Source organism: Podarcis melisellensis (assembly GCF_964234715.1).
Source record: "Podarcis melisellensis genome assembly, chromosome: 14".
NCBI lineage: Eukaryota > Metazoa > Chordata > Lepidosauria > Squamata > Lacertidae > Podarcis > Podarcis melisellensis.
In genome coordinates, this window is record NC_138546.1 from 36001600 (window position 1) to 36026620 (window position 25021).

Consider the following 25021-nt stretch of genomic DNA (forward strand, 5'->3'; position numbering starts at 1 on the left):
ATGCTGATGGAAGATGCCCTTAGGCTGAGAGACTGTGACTGGCCCAAGGTCAGAGCTTCATGGATGAGCAGGAATTTGAACCAGGTCCTAGCCCAAAACACTAACCACTACAATGCCACTGCTGCCTCGGGTAAAAGGCCTTGCTCAAATCCTCCTCTGACAGCTCAGTTTAGCTTCCCCACTACAGTCATACCTTGGATCCCAAAGGCCTTGCAATTCGAATGTTTTGGCTCCCGAACACCGCAAACCCGGAAGTGACTGTTCCGGTTGGCGAATGTTCTTTGAAACATAGTTTATTTCCTTGACATCTGACGGGAGGGCGTTCCACAGGGCAGGCACCACTACCAAGATGGCCCTCTGTCTGGTTCCCTGCAACCTCACGTCTCACAGGGAGGGAATCATCAGAAGGCCCTTGGAGCTGGACCTCAGTGTCTGGGCTGGACAATGGGGGTGGAGACGCTCCCTCAGTGATACTGGACCAAGGGCTTTATAGGTCAGCACCAACACTTTGAATTGTGCCTGGAAATGTACTGAGAGACAATGTAGGTCTTTCAGGACCGGTGTTATATGGTCTCGGCTTAACTACAATGGCCTCTAAGCTGTTTATAATACAAAAACCAAAAACCGGTTTGTTTGTTTTTTTTTTAAAAAAACCCTATTAAAATCTGAAATTAAAATGCTTGTTGGAATTTTTAAAAAGTCTTTGATTGGTACTGGAGGTTCTGTAGGGAGAGGGCCTACCTGACATCAGTTAAAAGGCAGAGCCAGAAAATTGGGCCCACAGTCCTAAGCGATACAAGCCATGCATTCCAACCTTGATGGACCATTAATGGTGACTCCCCTGAAGACCTCAGTTACTGGACAGGGACAGATGGGATTAGGTAGTACTTGAGGTATCCTAGATCCAAATTGGCAAGGTGCTTGTAAACCAGCAATGGTATCCAAATAGAGAAGAGGATGTATAGCCTTATGAGGCTTTGCCTCGGGTGAGAAGAGCTTTGCGCCCGGGACAGGGAGATGGGAGTCAAAACAGACACTCAAGGAATAGTTTCGGAGAAAAAGCTTTATTTCTACCATCCGGGCTGGTAGAAGGAGCAAGTGTGATAGATTTACAAAACAAGCACGAGTTCACAGCCATTTGCACAGAGCATATATTCCCCTTCAGTTCCCTCCCCTTTCTCCTTCTCCTCAGGAGTCCTTCCCCTTGATGAGTTTCCTGAGCATGAACAGAAAGCTCCTGTCTTGGGACTCTTTTGGACTCTTGGTGCCCTTCCCAGGAAAGAGGGTGAAAAGCCAAGGGGTTGAGGAGCCTTGCGGTTCAGCGTGTTCAAGATGTGTTGCAACTAGACTGAGATAAGATTCAGTTCTCAGGCTTGCTTTGACAGAGCCTATACATTAGCTTTTTGAAGCCTTCTCATACTGATAAAAGAATAACATTTTGCCTATGCATCTTGTGAGAAAGCAGAGAAGAGCAGAGAAAAGCTGTTTTGGATTTTTAGAAGAGAGAAAGGGAATTTTGGACAGTTTGAGGCCTAAGATGACTTCGGGCCTAGGTGGGGCACCTGTCCTCACCTCCTTCAGATGCTACACTAGGTGGACCTTTGATCCAGCAGCCCTCTTCATAACATAGCTTCTGGGGAGCTAGGCAGGTGTTTGTGTTCTCCTGGGCAACCAATTTCATACGGCCCTAAAACTTACACACTCACACATGCACTCTTGAATCCCCAAATTCCCCCAAGTGTTTAGCTTCTGACAGCTTCTACGCAGGGACCACCACCATCTGGTAAACAGGATTAAGAAACGGGATTATTTTCGGAGGCTTTCTCATTTGGGGCTGTGGAGTCTCCTTATCTCTGCAGCAGGACTCGATGCAGCCGTAATAGTTACAAGCATGAACTCAATCTGAAAACTGAGCTGGGAGTCCCTGAGGAGATCCCTGCTACTCCTTGAGCTTCACTTGGATGACCTGAGGCAAGACACTCTCTGTAATGTGGGCATAATGCAAGCAGCCAACATTACAAAACTGTTATTAGGATCGTGCAAATAATGTCGATGAAATCCCTTGAGCACTCAGGAAAACACCATAGGCATGCTAAGTATCAGCTAGTTCAGCCATAATTTTTGCCAATCTTTACACGGTTTCAGAAGAATTTGTGTCGCTGTTAGGCTTTGGGGCTCTTTGCCCCCTTCCCTGAAGGCTTGAAGACGCCAAACTAAAACATGTTTCATTCCAACAGGTTTATGGGTCAACTGGCTCTTAAATCATCCTCTTACAACCAAGTTTATTTGTTGTGTTTATTGGTCTGACGGTTGTATATACGGTATGATTGTTTTAATCTGAAATCTCGTTAGCTGCCTCAAGTGGCTCACAACTTACTGCAAACTGGAAAGGCAGGATATAAATATATATTTTAAACTGATATATGTGAACATTACACCCATTAATTTACAAGGAGCTACTCAAGACGGTTGTCAATACTGTGTTTTATTTCATTATTAATGTCTGCATCCTTCTGTTCTTTCAAGGAACCAAAAATTGGGGGTATGTATTTTTCCTGGCAGGTTTCCCAAACAAGTACTGGGAAAAGGCAGATCTTCTTAGGCTCAGAGATGACACAACACTGGGCAGGATCAGGCCGCTTTCCAGATTATATTTAAGGTCATCCAAGTTTAGAAGCCCACCACTTAGAACTATCTCCCTACAAACAATGGGTTCTACCCAATGCTGGTCCTATTCAGAGCTTTGAAAATAATGGGCATGACCAACTGTGATCCATTAATTTCAGTAGGTCTACTCTAAATAGAACTTTGATATGACCTTCAAATCAAGATCCAGTCTTGTGAAAACGTACTCCCTTCTCACCCCACCTCTTTGGAGAGAACGTTCCTCTTCCTGGTGCCGATCAGAGTTTTGAATCACATGCATGCCAATGAAAACCATGGTTTATAAAAAACAACATGGCAGGATCACCATAGTTTGCAGACCCACCTCAGACCAAGGGGTCCGCGGTTTGCATTAAGCATGGTTTAAACTCGTGCAACGCAATATGGAGCTGTGATTGAAACAAGGAAGGTGGGGGGGGGGGAGAAATCACTCTAGAGCAAGCCATGGTTTGGATGCAGAGCTAACCTGTTAAGTTGTGGGTGAACATATCAGACGACAGTTACAGATAGGTAGCTGTGTTGGTCTGCCATAGTCAAAACAAAAAAAATTCCTTCCAGTAGCACCTTAAAGACCAACTAAGTTAGTTCTTGGTATGAGCTTTCGTGTGCATGCACACTTCTTCAGATACACAGATATATCAGACGACACAGTGATTCTTCAAACAGCTCTTGTTTATTCACAGGCCAGAACAGAACTGAAGGGTTCAGCCAACCTGCTTATATAGAGCTCCACTAGAACGCAACAGTAACCATTTTCTGTAACTATCCAATCACTGAACATCACTTTCAATCCCTTTTTTACATATGTGGACCTGAGTGAAAACTATCTACAGTATCCCCTTCTGACCCAGGGTGAGAACTTCAGTACATAACATAACCAAAGACATTTTGCTGCCCAAGAGGGAAGAACAAATGATGCTCCCCCCAGAATATCAAAGGTGTATCAAGGTGTTCATGTTATGTTGGCACCTGAGGCTGAATGGCCCACAAGCACCTCTCCTCATCCCTGGGAGTTAAAATACAATGTGATATTAAATATGAAATTACGGTAAATAACTAACTCAGTCAGTAGAGCATGAGACTCTTAATCTCAGAGTCGTGGGTTTGACCAGATGACCCCCGTGGTCCCTTCCAACTCTACAAATCTGTGATTCTGTGAAGAATTTGCTGTCCTTTCACGACACCCAAAATCAGGCACATTCCCCCTACCTAATGATAGGGCTGGCCCAGTTTAGAAGAGTCCAGAATTACTTCTGCCCTGGGCCATTGCCAGGTTTAAACTGGCCTAGAAACTTGAGCTCCTTTCCTGATACCAAACCTTTCCCTCCCAACCAAGCTTCAACATCAGGCAATAGGTTATTTTTAAAATTTGCAAATTTCCCACTATATTTGCATTTAAATTAAATGTACTTTGATGTGCACTGGCCTCTCTCCCACTACCCCTGGGAGGTTCAGAGATCTTATTTAAAGACAGAGAAGACACCCACGGTGGAAACCTCCACAACCACACAGCACTGTGAACAACCCAGGAAACTGTACAGCAGTTTACCAAAAGCAAGCAAAAAAGAAAAAGGAATCTGCTTGCTTTTCTGGATCAGGAAATGGCTATTATTGCCGAATCAGAGCATGCAAAGCAGCAGGACTTCAGTCACAAAAGGAAACATTCTGCAAGCAAAGCCACCCAGTGACTAATTAAACGCCAGTGGTGAGGTCAGCCCGGTGCAGCTACTCTCATTTCAAATTAAGACCTCTGTCAACTGAGTATTCATTCGAATAAATAAATTTTCTCTCCGCCTCCTTTTCGTTTTCTGGCATTTCAGTCGTGGGCTTCTTACATCTCTCTTACCCCATCTGTTACTCAAATACATCTCGTTCAGGCACTAACTGACAGCATCTTGTTACATTTCAGGGTATTGAAAAGCCAGATGAAGATGAAAGGCGAATTCTCATCGGATGGAGCAGGGCTCCTAACTTCGCTCCGGTGTACAAGAAACAGAGATGCCTTAAAAACTGGTTTTAATTTACTGGGAGATAAGTGTTAAGTTGTGGGTGAACATATCAGACGACACAGCGATTCTTCAAACAGAACAGAACTGAATTGAAGGGTTCAGCCAGCCTGCTTATATAGAACTCCAGTACAACGCAACTGTAACAACCTTCTGCAACTATCCAATCACTGAACGTCACTTCAGTACATAACAATAAGGTTTCTCACATTATTAAACAAGTCATGGGGGCCCTGCAAGGAATTACACAGGAGACAAACTATTGAGCCATCCCTTAGCACAAGAGCGTTCAGCAATCATTAGTGAGGTTTAGTGGGTCAGTGGATATGCAACTTATATGCAACTTGCAACCCACGTCCCCAACCTCCCTTCTATTACTCCCCCCCTTCTTCTTATTTATTAAATTTCTATACTGCCCTATACAGTGGTACCTCAGGTTACATACGCTTCAGGTTACAGACTCTGCTAACCCAGAAATAGTGCTTCAGGTTAAGAACTTTGCTTCAGGATGAGAACAGGAATCGTGCGGCGGCAGGCAGGCCCCATTAGCAAGAGTGGTGCTTCAGGTTAAGAACAGTTTCAGGTTCAGAACGGACGTCCGGAACGAATTAAGTACTTAACCTGAGGTACCACTGTACCCGTAAATCTCAGGACGGTTCACAACATAACATCAAGAAGCTGCTTTGATTAAACGATTGTGATTTCTAACATTTCCATGCACCAGGGCAGGTTATAACAACCAGAAATACAATTACAAAAATGGGGAAACCGTTGTAATAATGACACAAAAGACCTGCTCAGAGCAAAACCATGATCACAATCGTTCACTTGTATGTCGCCTTTCCATAGTTAAAGCCACGCTCAAGGCAGCTTACGGACACAGAAATATTTGCGCAGGTACAAAACTGTAACCAAAGTAGTCCTAAGTGATGTGTTTTAAGCATTTAACACCTCTGTCCCGCACACGGCTGAAAAAGTGATGGAGATGTGATAAATTAGGGAGAGAAAAACACTTCCCCTCTGATACTAATTAAGGCACACACAGCATCTTGAGCAGGGGTCAGCAAACTTTTTCAGCAGGGGGCCGGTCCACTGTCCCTCAGACCTTGTTGGGGGCTGGACTATATTTTGGGGTGGGGAATAACCCAGGGATGCATTTTAAATAAAAGGACACATTCTACTCATGTAAAAACACGCTGATTCCCAGCCTATCTGCAGGCCGAATTTAGAAGGCAATTGGGCCGGATCCAGACCCCAGGCCTTAGTTTGCCTACCCATGATCTTGAGACTAGTGCAGGGAGGAGGAGAAAAGGCTCAGAAGATATGCATCCCATGGTCCGTAACCCTCAGTCCCCAGATACTGTAAGCATCAACACTGACACCACATGCCATCAGTGATACAGGAAAATAAGAAGTCTTATACAGAAGGGAACCAGTGGAACATCTAGGGAGCAGGTGGCGCTGTGGTCTAAACGACTGAGCCCCTAGGGCTTGCTGATTGGAAGGTTGGTGGTTCAAATCCCTGCGACGGGGTGAGCTTCCATTGCTCTGTCCCTGCTCCTGCCAACCTAGCACTTCTAAAGCATGCCAGTGCAAGAAGATAAATAGTTACCGCTGTGGCGGGAAGGTAAATAGCGTTTCTATGCGCTCTGGTTTCCGTCAGGGTGTTCCTTGTGCCAGAGGCAGTTTAGTCATGCTGGCCACATGATCCGGAAAGCTGTCTGTGGAGAAACGCCGGCTCCCTTGGCCTGAAGCGAGATGAGCGCCACACCTCATAGTAGCCTTTGACTGGACTTAGCCATCCAGGGGTCCTTTACCTTTACTTTTACCTACGCTGACTCCTAGCAGCTCTCCAAGATTTCAAGCAGGGGTCTCTCCCATGTGGGAAATTTGCCCTGCCTGAAATCCTCGAGGCGCTTCGAGTTAAATGGACCATTTCTCTGACTCGGTACAGGGCAGCTTCCAATGTCCTTATCTGATGCCATTCTCATGCTGGGTCCAGTCTAGGTCACAGAACTAACACATTCCATTCCTAGGACATTTTCACTCATCTCAAAATACAGTGGTACCTCGGGTTAAGTACTTAATTTGTTCCAGATGTCCGTTCTTAACCTGAAACTGTTCTTAACCTGAAGCACCACTTTAGCTAATGGGGCCTCCTGCTGCCGCCGCGCTGCTGGAGCACAATTTCTGTTCTCATCCTGAAGCAAATTTCTTAACCTGAAGCACTATTTCTGGGTTAGCGGAATCTGTAACCTGAAGCATATGTAACCCAAGGTACCACTGTATTATGGAAGCAAAAGGAAGTTTCAGTCTCTGAGAATGGGGTGAAAAGGAAACATAAGGTGGTTATGAATGATGAAGTCAGTTATATAGAAAAAAGTCATTTTTATATTAAATGTATTGTGAGAACTATTTAATATTGTTGTTGTTGTTTTTCTTCCTTTTTCCCCTTTTTAGTTGCTAGGAGGTGATGGATATTTGTTTACTTCTATATTTCTTTTGTGTGTGTGATGTATTAAAATGAAACATATATATATATATATATATATATATGCTTTCGTAGATTTTCACGGGTACAGGAATGCAGGTTTTGGTGTCCTCGGGTGTCTTCCCGTGTAAAAGTTGGGGTGTCTAGGCGACGTTTCGACGAGGTCTCACTCGTCATCTTCAGGCTGGTGCTTTCGGCTTCTTGTTACTGGAACAGAGCAGGATCTCAGTGTTTGAGTTCCTATAAATACTGTTGAGGGGGTGTGGTGTATAGCCTCCAATGTTCTGGGCAGAGAGGAAGTTCCCAGGCTAGTGTGCCTTTTCTTCTTTTGTTCCTTAATTACTTGAGGGATATCTTGAGTGATTTCTTGAGTGATATCCTGAGTACCACTTAGGTGGGTCATTAGGTGTGGATTAGTTGCTAAAGTCTTTGTGTCTTGACCTCTTGAACTTTGTGAAGAGTTTTTTTGAGAAGATGGCTGTACTACACTTAGTTGTGCTCTGGCTTGGCTTCGTGTATAGGGGCGAGCTGTGGTTTTGTGGCCTGTGTCAGCCAGATCTGTGTAGGGATTGCAGGGGGGTGCAGCATCCGGAGGTGCCACCATGGTTTGGCTACTGGATGGTGTCTGTAATTTATCTGTGGAGAGGGTCTGGGTTTGGGTCTGGTGTGGTTGATTGGTGATGGCGTTCTGTGTGCCTCTGGATCTGGTGTCAGTTTTTGTGGGGAGGGCTAATTTCCAGATGTCTGGCAAGCGGGATGTGTCGTCACGCTTGTTCATGTTGTGAGGGTGTTTCTCTATCTCGATGGCTTCCATGATTATTCTCTTGTGGTGATGTTCCATGTTAAAGAGCAATTTGGAATCTGCAAAATTAATTTCGTGTCCTGTTTCTTTCATGTGTTGGAAAAGAGAGGAAGTTTTTTCTTCTTTTTTGACGGCATTCTTGTGTTCTGCGATACGTGCATTTATTCGTCTGTTTGTTTGTCCAATGTACGTGGCTGGGCAGACTTTGCAGGGTATTTCATAGACCCCTTGGTTTTCCAACTGGATTTTATCCTTGGGGTTTCTGAGGATATTGGCTATTTTTTGGTTGGTGCAAAAGGCTGTTTTGATATTGTGTTTATGGAGGATTTTGCTAATTTTATCTGTAGTGCCCTTGATATAAGGAAGGAGGGCCATGCCATTGTTTTCTTCTGTGTCTTGGTTTTTGGGGGGTGTTTCTTTTTGGATTAGCTTCGTAACCCTGTTTTGCTGGTATCCATTGGCAATTAACACATTTGAGAGATTCTGTAACTCAGTTGTCAAGTGGTCTTTGTCAGCCAGGCGTTTGGTTCTGGAGATGAGAGTCTTGGCTACGGAGTTTATTTGTGCAGGGTGGTGGTGTGATTGTGCATGTAAGTAGCGGTTGGTGTGTATTTTTTTCCGGTATTTTTTCTGAGAAGATGGCTGTACTACACTTAGTTGTGCTCTGGCTTGGCTTCGTGTATAGGGGCGAGCTGTGGTTTTGTGGCCTGTGTCAGCCAGATCTGTGTAGGGATTGCAGGGGGGTGCAGCATCCGGAGGTGCCACCATGGTTTGGCTACTGGATGGTGTCTGTAATTTATCTGTGGAGAGGGTCTGGGTTTGGGTCTGGTGTGGTTGATTGGTGATGGCGTTCTGTGTGCCTCTGGATCTGGTGTCAGTTTTTGTGGGGAGGGCTAATTTCCAGATGTCTGGCAAGCGGGATGTGTCGTCACGCTTGTTCATGTTGTGAGGGTGTTTCTCTATCTCGATGGCTTCCATGATTATTCTCTTGTGGTGATGTTCCATGTTAAAGAGCAATTTGGAATCTGCAAAATTAATTTCGTGTCCTGTTTCTTTCATGTGTTGGAAAAGAGAGGAAGTTTTTTCTTCTTTTTTGACGGCATTCTTGTGTTCTGCGATACGTGCATTTATTCGTCTGTTTGTTTGTCCAATGTACGTGGCTGGGCAGACTTTGCAGGGTATTTCATATATATATATATATATGAATGATGAATGGCATGGCAGAATTGATGGATACTGCACAAAAGTGAAGCAGCTTACTTAGCATCGGCACTGCTCAAAGCTTTGCTGTTTATGTATTATGTTCCGCCCTATGAATTCATGATGTGGCAATAAAGTAGAGGCTGCCTCTGAGCATACACAAAATGCACCTCCCTCAACTGCTGAATTCTACCCAATCTCACCACATGTGGGAAGGAAAACGGTTGCCAGGCCAGAGTATGCGAGCCTCCAGAAAAGTTTCAGCCCTCAGCCCCGCTCCCTCTTTTAAAGCGTAAGGCTTGCAGTCCCTAAACCCCTTTAATTCTGCATTTATTTCCGACATTACTTTATTTCACCATCGATGGTCACAAAGCGGCTTGCACAACATCCCCTCAAAGTAATACACAAACAAACAAAAGCAATAGGTTTTTAAACAAAAACAAAAACCAGTTCCATAAACACAAGCAATCCATTTTGGGGGTGAAAGCAGCCACAATGAACTCAACGGGACATCTCACTTCCGAGGGGGCCTGCGTATCCGCAGGGGCTCCCCACGCACACGTTTCCGGGGGATGACGCATAACCGACCTCACTTCCGAATAAAACACTCACTTCCCACCCTCTCCAGGGACATATCCGCGTCCGCCCCTTTCCACGTGCGGGCCGGTCCCTTACGTCACCTTAGACGCCCTCATTCAACTCAAGGAGGGTTTTTTCTCGGGGCGGGAGGGAATCCCCCCCAGACGGAACTTCACACTCTCACTTTCTCTCGGTCTCTATCTTAAACACCCGCGCGCGGAGGTGGGGGGACGAGGGCGCACACGCTTGCGCTTCCCGGGCAGCCGCGCGCGCCGTTCCGTGGAGAAAGGGGTTTCTCCCGCTTCGCTTTTCTAACTGCACGTGAACCAGCGTCGCGTGGGAAGAGGGCAAAAGAGCCTTGAGGGACACAGGTTGGCCGGCCTCTGGGGAAACGCCTGGCCGGGGGCTGGGGGGGCGAGAAAAAAAATCCACAGAAAAAGACTTTCCCCCCAGACAGGCTTGCTGGCCCTCACCCACCTTGCCGCGCACCAGGCGCGACTGGCGCAGCTTCTCGGCGGCGCTCAGGGCTCCCAGGCGGCGCTTCAGCTCCGCTCGCAGCGCTCCCTTGGCGGCGTGCAGGGCGGCCATGTCGCCGGCGGAGGAGGCTGCGCCCTCCCCTCGGCTCTCCATAGGCAGCGCAGCCTCCGCCGCCTCCCCGAGGAGGCGCCTCGACGACACCGGCTCAGTTCAGGAAAAGGGAGTGCAGGGAGCGCGCGGAATTGGGCTCCGCGGGGGATGTCGGTTGCGCTTAAATGGCCTCAGCGCGGAGGGGAAAGGCGAACAAGCTGGACTTTCTCGCTGGAAGAGACACTCACCTTTGTCCTGGCAAAATACCGGGTGGGGGAAGATTTTCCCTTTCATCTGGTGCCAAAGTGACTTCAAAGCAATCTATTGCAGCCTAACCAATTTGTCACGCACGCACGCATGTACATAAATGTGTAGATCTCTTCTCTTCTCAATCCGGCCCACGGACGGTCCAGGAATCAGCGTGTTTTTACATGAGTAGAATGTGTCCTTTTGTTTAAAATGCACCTCTGGGTTATTTGTGGGGCATACGAATTCGTTCATTTTTCTTCTTCAAAATATAGTCCAGCCCACCACATGGCTGAAAAAGGTTGCTGCCCCTGCTATAAGGGCTTTATTTCAGCTTGCTGGAGCAAATTCAGAGTTCATTGTTTCCAGAGCATTGCATGAGCCTAGGGTCCAGCCTGAATTTCATCTCACCTTGCCTTATGTCAAGCCTAAACCTTGTCTTGTCTTCTCACCCCTGTTGGGCCCTGCCTTGCCTCACCACACTGCAGAGCGGAGCAGTTCAGATCTAGATTTGCCAGGCAGAAGCTGCCTGGTTTATCATTGTCTTGGGTTCATGTTAGCAAAAATTGGACAGTACTTGTGTGCAGTGGCGTAGCGTGGGTTGTCAGCACCCGGGGCAAGGCAAGTGATTTGCGCCCCCTAACCCGTGGATTTGCGCCCCCAAACCCTAACCCCCAGATGTTGCGCCCGATGTGGCACCCCTTGCACCCCCCTTGCACCCCCACGCTACGCCACTGCTTGTGTGTGACATCACAGACATGTGACACTGCCTCCCCCCCCCCCCAGATCTTGGGTCCAAGCCGGCACCTCTGCCTTTCACTCAGATTTATCTGTCTGCAGGGCACGTACGACAAGGCTACAGAGCAATAACGGTTAGGCAAGAGTGGAGTGGTGTGAGATAACAGTTTGGGGAAAGGAACTGGCAGCCACGAAGGAGCCCTGCGCAAAATGAACTCTTGTGACAGTTTCCTGTGACAGCACAGATTTGATGGGGAAATGAACATCCTTCCCCGAAAAATTTCCACATTTTGGCAAGGTGAAGTGGTGCTGCTGCTGACACGGGCGGTATTTATGTCCTGTTCTAAACGTGGATTTTGCTGGCGCAGAAAACTTCAGGATAGAAATGTGTCTCCTACAGTTTTGTCTCCCAGACAGCAGGGACTTGTTGAAACATAACGGCATTCATTCAGCTTCGGCCCCTGAGATAAATGCAGCTTTCTCATGAGCATGACATTTGCTCCAGAGAAAGAAAACCTCTGGATTTGCACCCTAACTCTCCTTCTGGCAACAAGGCTGTTCCATATTTTAATGCACTACAGCCAGCCATGACACCTGATTCCTTTCTAAAGCAGATTGTAGGGTCAGACAGCATCTTAAAAAGCAGAGGCATCTTAAAAAGCAGAGACATCACCTTGCCAACAAAGGTCCGTATAGTTAAAGCTATGGTTTCCCCAGTAGTGATGTATGGAAGTAAGAGCTGGACCACAAAGAAGGCTGATCGCCGAAGATTTGATGCTTTTGAATTATGGTGCTGGAGGAGACTCTTGAGAGTCCCATGGACTGCAAGAAGATCAAACCGATCCATTCTGAAGGAAATCAGGCCTGAGTGCTCACTGGAAGAACAGATCCTGAAGCTGAGACTCCAATACTTTGGCCACCTCATGAGAAGAGAAGACTCCCTGGAAAAGACCCTGATGTTGGGAAAGATGGAGGGCACAAGAAGAAGGGGATGACAGAGGACAAGATGGTTGGACAGTGTTCTCGAAGCTACAAACATGAGTTTGACCAAACTGCGGGAGGCAGTGGAAGACAGGAGTGCCTGGCGTGCTCTAGTCCATTGGGTCACGAAGAGTTGGACACGACTAAGCGACTAAACAACAACAAGGGTCAGTGGGAACTGTGTTACAACCCAGTGTGAACTGGATTGCAAACTTTAAAACAACAGCCTTGCTGTGTATGCTAAGGTGATCAGGCCTGAGATACACAGCCCTGGTACTTTCTTTGCAAAGGAATGAAATAATAATAATAATAATAATAATAATTTTATTATTTATACCCCACACATCTGGCTCGGTTTCCTCAGCCACTCTGGACAGCTCCCAACAGAATATTAAAAACATGATAAAACATCAGACATTAAAAACTTCCCTAAACAGGGCTGCCTTCAGATGTCTTCTAAAAGTCAGATAGTTGTTTATTTCCTTGACATCTGGTGGAAGGGCGTTCCACAGGGTGGGCGCCACCACGAAGAAGGCCACCTGCCTGGTTTCCTGTAACCTCACTTCTCGCAGAGAGGGAACCGCCAGAAGGCCCTCGGAGCAGGACCTCAGTGTCCGGCCAGAACGATGGAGGTGGTGACGCTCCTTCAGGTACACTGGGCCAAGGTCATTTATGGCTTTAAAGGTCAGCACCAACACTTTGAATTGTGCTCGGAAACGTACAAGGATTTAACAAAAATTTTACACATCTAGGGCATCCTTTACCTTATGGAGAGTAACCCTGAAAAAAGGAAAATAGAAATTTGAGTGAAGGAATTATCCTACCTAAGCAGGCTTATCTCCAATACAGACACAAGGTATCTGAGCAAAGGATCCTTGTAACAAGCAAAATTAGGGATGGGGGGGCAGGAGTGAGACATGAGAGAAGGAGGTGCCTACAAATACATTCTGTCTTGGGGTTTCCCTATACAGTGGACCTCAGGTTAAGTACTTAATTGGTTCCGGAAGTCTGTACTTAACCTGAAGCGGACTTTCCCATTGAAAGTAATGGAAAGTGGATTGATCCGTTCCAGATGATTTAAAAACACCCCCTAAAACAGCAATTTAACACGAATTCTACTGTTTCACGAGACCATTGATCCATAAAATGAAGGCAATAATCAATGTACTGTACTATAAAATAAATAAGACAGTATTTTAGATGGAAAAAAATTAAATTTATTTCCAAACTCACTGTTTGGAGGGGGCTTAGGATCCTCTTCCACAATCACAATCGGCTTGGCTCGCAGCATTCATGGAGGCCTCAGAGAGCTCCTGTGGCTGGAGCCCTGTCGCAGAGACTCTGCAGGCCCCGTGCACGTCAGGGCTTGGCTCCCGGGATTCACGGAGCCCTGCAGGCACCGCAGATGTCAGGGCTTGGTTCCCGGCTTTCGCGGAGGCCTCCGAGAGCTCCGTAGGCCCCGCCGATGTCCGGGTTTGCCTCCAGGCAGCGGCGAGGCCTCCGAAAGCTTAGACAACTTACTCCCGGGTTACAATTGTTTGTAACAAAAAAACCCCCGTAAGTTGAAGCGTTCGTAACCCGAGGTACCACTGTATATCCTTGGAGTTGGCATAGAGACAGAACTGCCTTTATGTACACTTGGGATATGAACTCCCATCCCACACGATCCAGAACGCCATAAAGTTGCACAAGCAGCAAACCATTGCCAAAACACAAGTTTATCTCAATATTGTCCTCTGCACATGTATGGGAGCATCTGTTACATAGGTCTAAGGAAGTAGCGAAGTCCCAGCGGATGTGACTGGCTTGAACTTCACATCCACTGCCCCAGCCTTCCTTGTTTGCTTCAGGTTCTATAAGCGAGAAACATTTGCACACTTAACTAAAAGTAATGTTGCCTGCTGAACAGCTGCCCAGATATTTCTCAGCTGTATTAATTTATGCATCTTGGCAGCACTGTTATCTCTCAGTTAGCACACGCTGCTCTGCAAAACTAGCAACTTACATTTTCGGTCTGAACTGGATTAAGAGCACAACTTTACTTAACTTTAAAAATAAAAGGACACAGTAGAATAAATGGTCTAATATATGTTTTCTACATAATAAAATAATTATTATATCATAAGTATAGATGTCTCTTAACATAAGCGTTGACTGACTGGGTTGCCAAATGCAAAACTTGCCCTGGTGTTTCTCCTTTATTGTTGTTGTTTAGTCGTTTAGTCGTGTCCGACTCTTCGTGACACCATGGACCAGAGCATGCCAGGCACTCCTGTCTTCCACTGCCTCCCACAGTTTGGTCAAACTCATGCTGGTAGCTTCGAGAACACTATCCAACCATCTCGTCCTCTGTCGTCCCCTTCTCCTTGTGCCCTCCATCTTTCCCAACATCAGGGTCTTTTCCAGGGAGTCTTCTCTTCTCATGAGGTGGCCAAAGTATTGGAGTCTCATCTTCAGGATCTGTCCTTCCAGTGAGCACTCAGGGCTGATTTCCTTCAGAATGGATCGGTTTGATCTTCTTGCAGTCCATGGGACTCTCAGGAGTCTCCTCCAACACCATACAATGGTACCTTAGATTAAGTACTTAATTCATTCCGGAGGTCCGTACTTAACCTGAAACTGTTCTTAACCTGAAGCACCACTTTAGCTAATGGGGCCTCCTGCCGCCACCTCGTGATTTTTGTTCTCATCCTGAAGCAAAGTTCTTAACCCGAGGTACTATTTCTGGGTTAGTGGAGTCTGTAACCTGAAGCGTATGTAACCCGAGGTACCACTGTAATTCAAAACATCAATTCTTCAGCGATCAGCCTTCTTTATGGTCCAGCTCTCACTTCCTCTCCTTTATTAGGGTAGTGAATTTTCTAGAATCCTGTTTAAATAATTCAAGTTGCAATGTAATTGCGGCACTGGGGTGGAGCTTTGCAGCAGAAGTCTAGGGTCCAGCTCATCAGAAAGAGCTGCACCAAAAAGAATGCAGTCCTTGACGGGGAAAAACCTAGCTCACCCCGATAAAAGGATTATGACCATTGGGAGCATTCTCTGAGGGAATTATGGTTTGAGTTTTCTTGAATAAGGCTGTGAAGGTGCCATACTTTTAAGGCACATTTCTCCACCCCGACCCAAAGGTTCTTGGGAACTGTGGTTTACCCCTCACAGAGCACCCTTCTTAAACTGCAGCTCCCATGATTTTTTTTTTCAGTTGGGGGGAATGTGTGATTTAAATGTAGAGTATTTAGTGTTTACACAGCCTCAGTTACAAAATGGTGGAAGAGGAATGCGCTACTATGTTTCGTGGTAAGGGATTAAGGTATTTGAAAAGCAAAAACAGAGCAGTTGAAATGTTTTTTTAAAATATAAACCTTCTTGAAGACCTGGTGGATATAAATAATAAGTTGTGCAGGGCTAGTTTGAAGATTATATCAGTTTGGTAAAAGATAACACTATTCCTTTGATTTTAATCCAGAAGAATTTTGCTTGTGGTCTCAATGGATCATTTTACTGATTAGCTAGACTTTCTGTATTTAAGCCCAGGTCTTCTAGATGAAAGTTAAAGTTTATATATGCTTTAGCTGTATATTTTTTGTTTAAAAGCTGGAAACAAAGTCTTGTGTTCTATTTTGAATCCACAGGGTCTTAAAATGTTAATTATACATTACGCTGCCCACAGTTATTTGTTTCTTAAAGTTGAAGGAATTTCCCCCATGCAGACTGAAGGCTTGTACCCCAGTGTACTTGATCATACAAATTTCCAAAAATGTGGTATGATTGTAACTTGAAAAGATATTGTACCTTATGAACACACAAACATACAGTCCTGACTCAAGTTGTTCAAGTATTTTCCTGTTGAAGACCTAGCCAACTGAATACATACTGAAATGGTGGTCTAAAAAATTGGTGGAGGAGGAATTTGCATTTTAATTAGAAACTACCTAAGTCACACTTTTTGACCCAATACACAAAACAAGACACAACTGTCCTTCAAAATTCACGCTTCTCTGAATCTTGTGGCGCAGTTCTGCAAACAGAAAATGTGTACAAAAATAGTATGTTCGGGGAGGGGGTGGACTCTGAAATGCTGGGATTTTTTTTAAATGAGGATCCCACTCCTCAAAGTTGTAAACTGCTGGAGAAATGTGGCTGGAAAATGAGAAATAGAGATATCAGCAACTATTCTGTCTTAGAAAATTTCCAGTGTGAAACCTTTGCCTCTCTTTTATAACAATATTTGGCAATTCAAAATGTCGGGAAATGCAATAGCATAGCATCATAGCATGGAAACAAGGATTAGAGTTGCTTAATCTCAACCTAAGGCTGAGTTATGTTGTTTTCTAGTCTGTTGGTTAAAGGTCAAGCTGAAAAGTACAGAATTTAGATTGGCAGAACTGGATGAACTTGGCTTCCAATGCTTCCTCCTGTTGCAACTCCTCCAGTTTAATATTTTACTTAGCATCAGTTGTGCTGGGGTCCGCTTGCAAAACACAGAAGTGGAACAGCAACTGTCTCGAGGAGGTTATGCTATGTCACAATGCTTCTCACCCAGGGCCGGATTTCAGTTTGATGAGGCCCTCAGCTACTGGTGGTAATGGGGCCCTTTATATGTCCAGCTGTCCTTTGTCAACAACAAATTGTCACTCTTCTTTGTGTTGAATATATGCTATATAGTAATTTATGGACCTAATAGGTATCTAAAGCCATTTGCTCAGAACAAAATACATATTTTATCAAAGTACAGTGGTACCTCAGGTTAAGTACTTAATTCGTTCCGGAGGTCCATTCTTAACCTGAAACTGTTCTTAACCTGAAGCACCATTTTAGCTAATGGGGCTTCCTGCTGCCGCCGCAACACTGGAACACAATTTCTGTTGTTATCCTGAAGCAAAGTTCTTAACCTGAAGCACTATTTCTGGGTTAGCGGAGTCTGTAACCTGAAGTGTCTGTAACCCAAGGTACCGCTGTAATTGTTGAACTGAAATACAATTAAGAAGAAGTACCGTATTTTTCTGTGTATACCGTAACATGCCCCCATGTAGAAGATGCCCCCTGTTTTTAGGGGCACTGTCAGATGGCAATGGTCGTTGCTCGTGAGTAACCAGTCAGGACTCTGACCTGTATTTTACAGGTTATATTTTGGTGCAAAACTATTTACAGTGCAGAGCCACAAGTTCATGTCTGCCTCAGTTGTTAGCAGAATACGGGGAGTGGTTGTTTCCGGAACCTCCCCCAACATAATAGCTTCGTCACCCCCAGCCTTTTCCTTCCTTCTTTGCGTTTTACACCTCTGTGCAGGGTGGGCAACGGAAGGGTCGTGCTTCCTTCCGCCAGGAGCGGTGCAGAGACTCCCAGCAGCATCCTCTGGTCCTTTCCCCTCTTCCCCACTGGAGGTGTGGCTTTCCTCACCACAGGAAGAGGAACTGCTTCGCAAGATTTTCAGAAGTTCCCTGTAACCCAACTGCCCCTCTGCTTCCCTATTATTGTTGTTATGTCATTGTTATTCACTACAAAACATTGCAGGCAGGTGCATATATTATTTCCCCTTAAATAATGGCAAGCCTAAGGGGAGCCAGATTCTCCCCATAGAAGAAGCTTGTGGGTAGGGGAGGGTTAGCCACTGAGAGCCAATGTGCTGTAGTGGTTAAGAGTGGTAGACTCGTGATCTGGGGAACTGGATTTGTGTCTCCACTCCTCCACATGCAGCTGCTGGGTGACCTTGGGCCAGTCACACTTCTTTGAAGTCTCTCAGCCCCACTCACCTCACAGAGTGTTTGTTGTGGGGGAGGAAGGGAAAGGAGAATGTTAGCTGCTATGAGACTCCTTTGGGTAGTGATAAAGCAGGATATCAAATCCAAACTCCTCCTCCTCCTCCTCCTCCTCCTCCTCCTCCTCCTCCTCCTCCTCCTCCTCTTCTTCTTCTTCTTCTTCTTCTTCTTCTTCTTCTTCTTCTTCTTCTAGCCCTCTTTTACAAGGTCAGAACAGAGGCTGCCCCCCACTGCTTGGGTTAATAGCCATAGAAAGAGAGTCCCTGTGGGTGAGGACATTTGGCCCTGCAAACTACAGCTCCCATCGGCCCCAGCAAGCATAGCCAGTGGCCTGAGATGATGGGAGTTTTAGTTCGGCAGCATCTGAAGGGCCAGAAGATATTTCCCTATCTGGCTTGTTGGGACCTACGAAGGTCCAAGTTTTCAGCCACTTAAAACTTTCAGCCACTGAAGTGCATGGTTTCAGCTTTTAGATGTTTCCCCATCCTTCAGCAAGCCAGTTTTCTGTAATCACCTGAGCACTCTCAGCCCTCAGCGAATTGTTTTCGGGACTCCCCTCACTAAGAGTTTTCCCCCTATAGATTTTCATACTTCTACACACATTGTGCTTCTGCAAACTTCTCTTCCCCTAAGCCTGCTGATATCTTCCCCTTGTGCGTAGGTGTGCCAGTGGAATAAGCATCTTAAACATTTGGGGGTTGTGGTCAACTAATGTGTACTCAGAGTTAGACCCATTGCAATGGACGGCCATGACTAACTGAGGTCCATGAATCTCAGTAGGTCTAACTCTGAGTAGAAGTAAGTTGCATGTTTACCTTTGGAACGTTGGGAGTGAAGTAACAAGGCTTGTTATAAATAGGGTTGCCATGTTTCCTAAAGTGAAAATCCAGACACAAAAGCTTGCAGATTCTCAAAGACAAAATGAAGTTTTGGAGCTATTTTTAAGGAAATGCATCAAAATCTACTGATAGTTATTTGAGTTCCTCCCAGCCACTGCTTCAGACTGCTGTATTCTGGCTATGTCCAGAAAATTCCAGACATATGGCAGCTCTGCCTGGACCAAAGGGAGGCAGTTGGCAGAAAGACATCATATTTTTCCCTCGCTGATCCCTTCCTGAGTAACTAACTGCCTGTAGATCTTCTCTCAAGCTTTACAGTGGTGCCCCGCAAGACGAATTCCTCACAAAACGAAAAACGCGCAAGACGAAAGGGTTTTTCGGTTTTTGCGTCGCTTCACTAGACGAATTTCCCTATGGGCTTGCTTTGCAAGACGAAACGTCTTGCGAGTTTTTTTCCTTTTTCTTAAAGCTGCTAAGCCGTTAATAGCCGCTAAGCCGCTAATAGCTGTGCTTCGCAAGACGGAAAAACCGCAAGACGAAGAGACTCGCGGAACGGATTAATTTCGTCTTGCGAGGCACCACTGTACTTCCTTCCTACTGCTTCTTCAGTATTAAGTGTTGGACTTTCCTTTTATAAGTTGGTTTCAGAATGGCCTTGTTTGCCAGAAGTAAGAAACCTTTCTTTATTCTTTCAACCAGCAGTCTTAATGGACTATTTATTTCTGCTCTCTTCCGGTATATACACACACACATGGACAGAGACCATTTCAACTTGATTATTTGAGAAGATTTAATGTAATCTGAAGGAAGCTGTCCGTGCATCATGCGATAACAGTTCTGATTTACCGTGAATTGTATCAGATGCAATGTTTCCAACGCAGGCATACAAAAACATAAATAAATAACAGATAAATAAGTTTGGAAACAGGAAGGAAGAAGTGCTCCCTTTGGCTCAATAAGGCAGTCTCGGTTTTCTAATAGCAGGAATCCTTCCCGGAAGGCATGGTGATATAAATATCTGGTGGTCACCAAGGAACCAAGTTTGTCAGAAATATTGACTGAAGAACGAGAAAGCGGAAATGAGTTTTGTCTTGATGTAGTGCAAGGCCAGCCAGGGACTCTTCTCTTCACCCAACTTTGCAAGGAAGCCGTCCTGCAGTAGGGGAGAAGAATAACATTCTCGTTAGGGATCAATTTATTATGACAAAGTGCTGTTTACTTCCCCGTACCAAGAGGGCAAATTGGTTTGAAGGAAAGTGCTCAGATTACCTTTCTTTTTAAGCCAAGAATATTGCAGGACAGTGCTACCTCGGGTTAAGTACTTAATTCGTTCCGGAGGTCCGTTCTTAACCTGAAACTGTTCTTAACCTGAGGTACCACTTTAGCTAATGGGGCCTCCTGCTGCCGCCGTGCTGCTGGAGCACGATTTCTGTTCTCATCCTGAAGCAAAGTTCTTAACCTGAGGTACTATTTCTGGGTTAGCGGAGTCTGAAGCGTCTGTAACCTGAAGCGTCTGTAACCCAAGGTACCACTGTACCCACTGTTGAATAGTGGAAAAGATGGACGAAGGCCACAACTCTGCTGGATTCATAGCTCTTTATTGCAGCAGTTAGAACTACTCCTGGAAACAGACTGACTGCAACCTAGCTGGCTGCTTTATATAATACCATGTAACTTGAAACAGTAACAACTCACAACTAGCTAACCAATCAGCGACAGTTTTCAATCCTTCATTTACATACTGGTGGCCCTGAGTGAGAACTGCCACTAATCTTAATACATAACACCCACCATTCTCTCTCTGCTAGCACAAGGGGTCCTGCACTAGTAGACAGGCACGTTTTACATTGCAGGGTAGAGGAATCCAATGTGATGGTCATGCTAACTCATTGTGCAACGGAACGCACAATCAATTGTGCAATAAAGTTACCAGCGACCTGCTTATAGACTCTCCTGGACACGGATATTCTGCTGGTGCAAAACATTTCGCAAGTGGGAAAAATATACTGCTGAGCGAGTTTGCCTTCGGCAGGAAGAGAACAGCCTTCCCCTGTTGTTTTGCATATAGCGTGTGGAAATTCAGAGCTAGGCTGTCTCCAAAGCTGGAGGTTCTATTCAGCTATCATGGCTGGAATAAAAAGTTAGCGTCTGTGAATTTGTCAGATCTCTTTTTTTATTAAGGCGATTCAAGCCAAGCCAGCCAGCAGCAATTGTGGTATGGTAATTGAATATAGTAAGGGATGCGGGTGGTGCTGTGGGTTAAACCACAGAGCCTAGGACTTGCCGATCAGAAGGTCGGCAGTTCGAATCCCCACGACGGGGTGAGCTCCCGTTGCTCGGTTCCTGCTCCTCCCAACCTAGCAGGTCGAAAGCACATCAAAGTACAAGTAGATAAATAGGTACCACTCTGGCGGGAAGGTAAACACCGTTTCCATGCACTGTTCTGGTTCGCCAGAAGCGGCTTAGTCATGCTGGCCACATGACCCGGAAGCTGTATGCTGGCTCCCTCGGCCAATAAAGCGAAATGAGCGCCGCAACCCCAGAGTCGGTCACGACTGGACCTAATGGTCAGGGGTCCCTTTAGCTTTACCTAATTGTATATATTGGGTGAAAATTTGCTTTCTTTTATCTGTCCTGCTTATCTCCATTGCTTGTCTCTTCAATTTAAAGTTCAAGCAACAACCGAATGATGCACAATCACGCACGCACACACTGAACCCAGAAGTAGCCCCAAAACTTCATAACGGTGTCATGAAAGGGAGTGGAGCAGGGCGAAATGGAGTGGGCTTATGCACACTCGGCTGACAAATGTGGGGGTCCAGAGCATAACTCCCACGCAAAACAAGGATTGCCTGTATTATAGAGAAGCACTGTAACAAAACACCATTTACAGTGCCAGCACTTGGCTATTGTTGTGCGACCTGAGAAAGCAATACAGTCGTACCTTGGTTGTCGAATGCTCTGGAAATCGGACATTTTGGCTCCTGAACATTGCAACCCTGGGAGTGAGTGTTCAGGTTTGCGAACGTTCCTTGGAACCAGAACATCTGACGGGGCTTCCGTGGCTTCTGATTGGCTGCAGGAGCTTCTGCTGATTTTAACCCTCAGTGTCTGAGGGGGGAGGAGATGGTCTTTCAGGTATTTGGGTCCCAGTGCCAGATTAGCAAACTGAGTAGGCACCTTTTAGGAGCCCCGCAACAACAGAGCAAACTAATATTTGATACTGAAAGAAAATGACAAACCAGGTTTCTTAGTTCAATGTGAGGGGTTGGGTGAGATTTTGACTAGGGGCCTCCGTGGGGCTTAATCCAGTACTATAGGGACCCAAGTCATTTAGGGTTTTAAACAATGCCCAACTGAGGATGAGAGCTAGTAACTGAAAACTAAGCAGCAAACTTACCCAGCCTCCATTTTCGCTGATCCACGTAGCCTTGGTGTTTATAAATTCAGTGACACAGTGGCAAATCGATTCCACGTTTTCTCTTGTCAAAGGAACTCCATGCTGTTGCAACTTCTTTGCGATAATTCCCGCGAAGACGAATATTGTCAAAATCCGTCCCCAGTTGGTGTTCCCGTCGGCAAATTCCTGTGCCATCACCTGGTTGAAAATGCCGCTGGCCTCCTCGACAGAACTGATTTTGATGGAGCGCCAAAGTGGCTTTATCTTCTCTTCCACTTCTTCCTGAAGCGAAGGTGCTACTCTTGCCAAGACTTGGGCAACTCGACTCGGAGCAGCGTCCAATTCAGCATCCTCACAAACGTGTTTCAAGTAGTCTTGGACCAAAGTGTAAACAGACTGCAACTGGTTGCTTTCCATTGAGAAACGAGCACAGAGGGCAAAATGCAAGCTTTGACCTCGACAATGCAGCTTCAAATGATTTGCAGGTTGCTTGAGAGCTGAACTTAGTGACTTCAGCCTTTTCATGCAATGGTTTCCTCAAAGGGGGTGGGGTGGAATTTTTCTCCACGCTTTCAAGAAAGTCCATTTGCATGCAGCTTGTGGCTAGGAAATTGAAGTTTCCAGCGTGGGGGGAAAAACAGGTTTCTAGCTTAGACTTCCCCTAAAATAATTTATGAGTTCACTAAATGCAGATAGAGGAACTGTTAAAAGTTACAACACAGTGGAACCTCGGTTGTCGAAAGTAATCCGTTTCGGAAGACTGTTTGACTTTCGAAATGTTCAACAACTGAGGCGCAATGGGCGGTCAGCAAAATCCATTGAAAAAATGGAGAAACATTCCTCAGAAGACCTTTGACATCCGAGGCACGTTCGAAAACGGAAGCATTCACTTTTGGGTTGTCGGGGTTCGGAAGCTGAAATGTTCGACTTCCAAATCGTTCAACAACCGAGGTTCCACTGTATATTAAAAACCCAAGTAATCAGCAGCTGCAACCAGGCATATTAATGTTGCTAGATCAAGTAGGTTTACACAGGATCAGATTTGTGTACAAGACAATCAGTGTGTGTGTGTGTGTGTGTGTGTGTGTGTGTGTCTAGACACACATAAGCATTGCTGCAAGCTGGTGTACCAGCACAAGGGTTCATAGAAATGTTAGCATCCTGATTTTGGCATGGCATCAGTTCCAAGACCTAACACCAATCTCAATAATAGTACTTTGGCGTAAAGAACCAGAGCAGTGTAGTGATTGGATCAGAGTCTTGGATTAGGGCCGGAAATTCTCTGTTTGGTCATTTAAGATGATCTGGCTATCTTCCAGTCTAACCCACCTTGCAGGGTTGCTGTGAAGATACTGTCAGTGAGGGCAAGGACCCCTCTGAGTTGCCTTAAGTTCCTTGGAGGAAAACACTGGATATTTGGGGAATGGTCATAGGTCAGGGGTAGAGCATCTGCTTTGCAAACAGGAAGTCCAAGGTTCAGCCCCTGACATCTCCAGGAGAAGCTGGGAGACACCCCAGTCTGAACCCTAGAGAGCCTACTGAGATAGATGGACCAATAGGCTGGTGTGGAACAAGGCAGTTTCCCATTCTTATGAATGTAGCTGATTAAATAAAAGTGTTGGGGAAAGCAAGCTATGTCCTGTTCCATTAACAGATGAGTAGGACCTCGCTGACTTCTGCTATAAGAATTTTAAGCTCTCAGATATAGAATAATTATTCATAAATGCACACATAACAAAATATATAAACCATGTGTCTGAAATAGTACAGGAGAGCAATCCTGAAACCATTTTGACTCTCTCAATGACCTCAAGTATTCCTCTGCAGTAAGAGAGGCAAATGGGGAAAGCCTTCCCATAGTCTTTTCGCTTACAAAGGGAAAGGAGATTGTTAGCTGCTTTGAGACTCCTTAAGAGGAGTGAAAGGCAGGATATCAAGTCCAGAATCCTCTTCTTCTTCTTTCTCACACCTGGGAGGGAGCCCTCTGTGCCCCCCCCCCCACTCAGGAGCACGCACGCCCTGGGCAGCACGGGCATCTGCTCCACCGCTGAAGGTGGGGCATATCTCTCCAGGGAGTGTCGCCCCCTAGCTACATGGGATATTGCTTATGGTCAATGAAAGACCAACCAGGGATTCATACTGGGGGATGTTGTTGTGGTATACTGGAGGAGCAGGACCAGGAGGCTAACTTTGACACCTGAGAACACCAAAAAGCAGAAGCAAAATGACGACATGTTTTATTTTGAATGGACCTTCCTGCTGAGTATAAAGCATAGACCAAGGGTAGGCAACCTCAAGCCCATGGTCCGGGAATCAGCATGTTTTTACATGTGTAGAATGTGCCCTTTTATTTAAAATGCATCTCTGAGTTATTTGTGTGGCACAGGAATTTGTTCTTTTCAACTCCTTCAAAATATAGTCCAGCCCACCACATGGTCTGAGGGATGGTGGACCGGCCCATTGCTGAAAAAGGTTGCTGACCCCTGGCATAGACCCTCATTTTTAAAGGGAACAGGGAGATAAGGCTTCTCCAAAAATGTTAGAATGCCACAAGTATGTGTCCTGGCCAGGCTTGCGTCGCTTACAGAGATTTTCATAGGAAACAGATGTTTCTCTTCAAACAGGAAAGGTGGACCTCTAAGATGAGCAGCTCATCCCTTGAGCGCAAGACTGCTACTGAAAATTCTTTTAAATGTCTTTAAACCTGCCCTTTAAACTGTTTTAAAATACACATGGAGCCATACTTTAAGAC

At 45.7% G+C, this 25021-nt stretch overlaps 2 protein-coding genes and 1 long non-coding RNA gene across 3 annotated transcripts in view; all 3 read right to left on the reverse strand.

Annotated features, from left to right (window-relative positions):
• The window catches only part of LOC309356899 (5-formyltetrahydrofolate cyclo-ligase-like), a 30070-nt gene extending 19564 nt beyond the window's left edge, over window positions 1-10506 (reverse strand). The window contains exon 1 of the mRNA XM_081888790.1: window positions 10220-10506. Within this exon, the coding sequence (XP_081744916.1) occupies window positions 10220-10372 (153 nt within the window). The 5' untranslated portion in view covers window positions 10373-10506. The remainder of the gene's footprint in view (window positions 1-10219) is intronic.
• Window positions 1-17075, reverse strand: part of LOC309356993 — a 39606-nt gene extending 22531 nt beyond the window's left edge. The window contains exon 1 of the long non-coding RNA XR_014163000.1: window positions 17013-17075. This is a non-coding gene — a long non-coding RNA (uncharacterized lncRNA). The remainder of the gene's footprint in view (window positions 1-17012) is intronic.
• Window positions 17076-19634: 2559 nt separating this feature from the next.
• On the reverse strand, window positions 19635-23123 carry BCL2A1 (BCL2 related protein A1). The gene is made up of 2 exons (XM_081889017.1): window positions 22270-23123; window positions 19635-20022 (listed from the first exon to the last, which is right to left on the reverse strand). Exons 1-2 carry the CDS (start codon window positions 22792-22794, stop codon window positions 19915-19917), a joined length of 633 nt encoding a protein of 210 aa, XP_081745143.1. The 5' UTR covers window positions 22795-23123; the 3' UTR covers window positions 19635-19914.
• Between the last annotated feature and the right edge of the window lie 1898 nt (window positions 23124-25021).

Coding starts and splice junctions, on each gene's coding strand:
- BCL2A1 (XM_081889017.1), bottom strand. CDS start 22,794: ATGAAAAGGCTGAAGTCACTAAGTTCAGCTCTCAAGCAACCTGCAAAT. Junction 20,023..22,269: donor TCAGCGAAAATGGAGGCTGG/GTAAGTTTGCTG, acceptor CCCCTACTGCAG/GACGGCTTCCTTGCAAAGTT.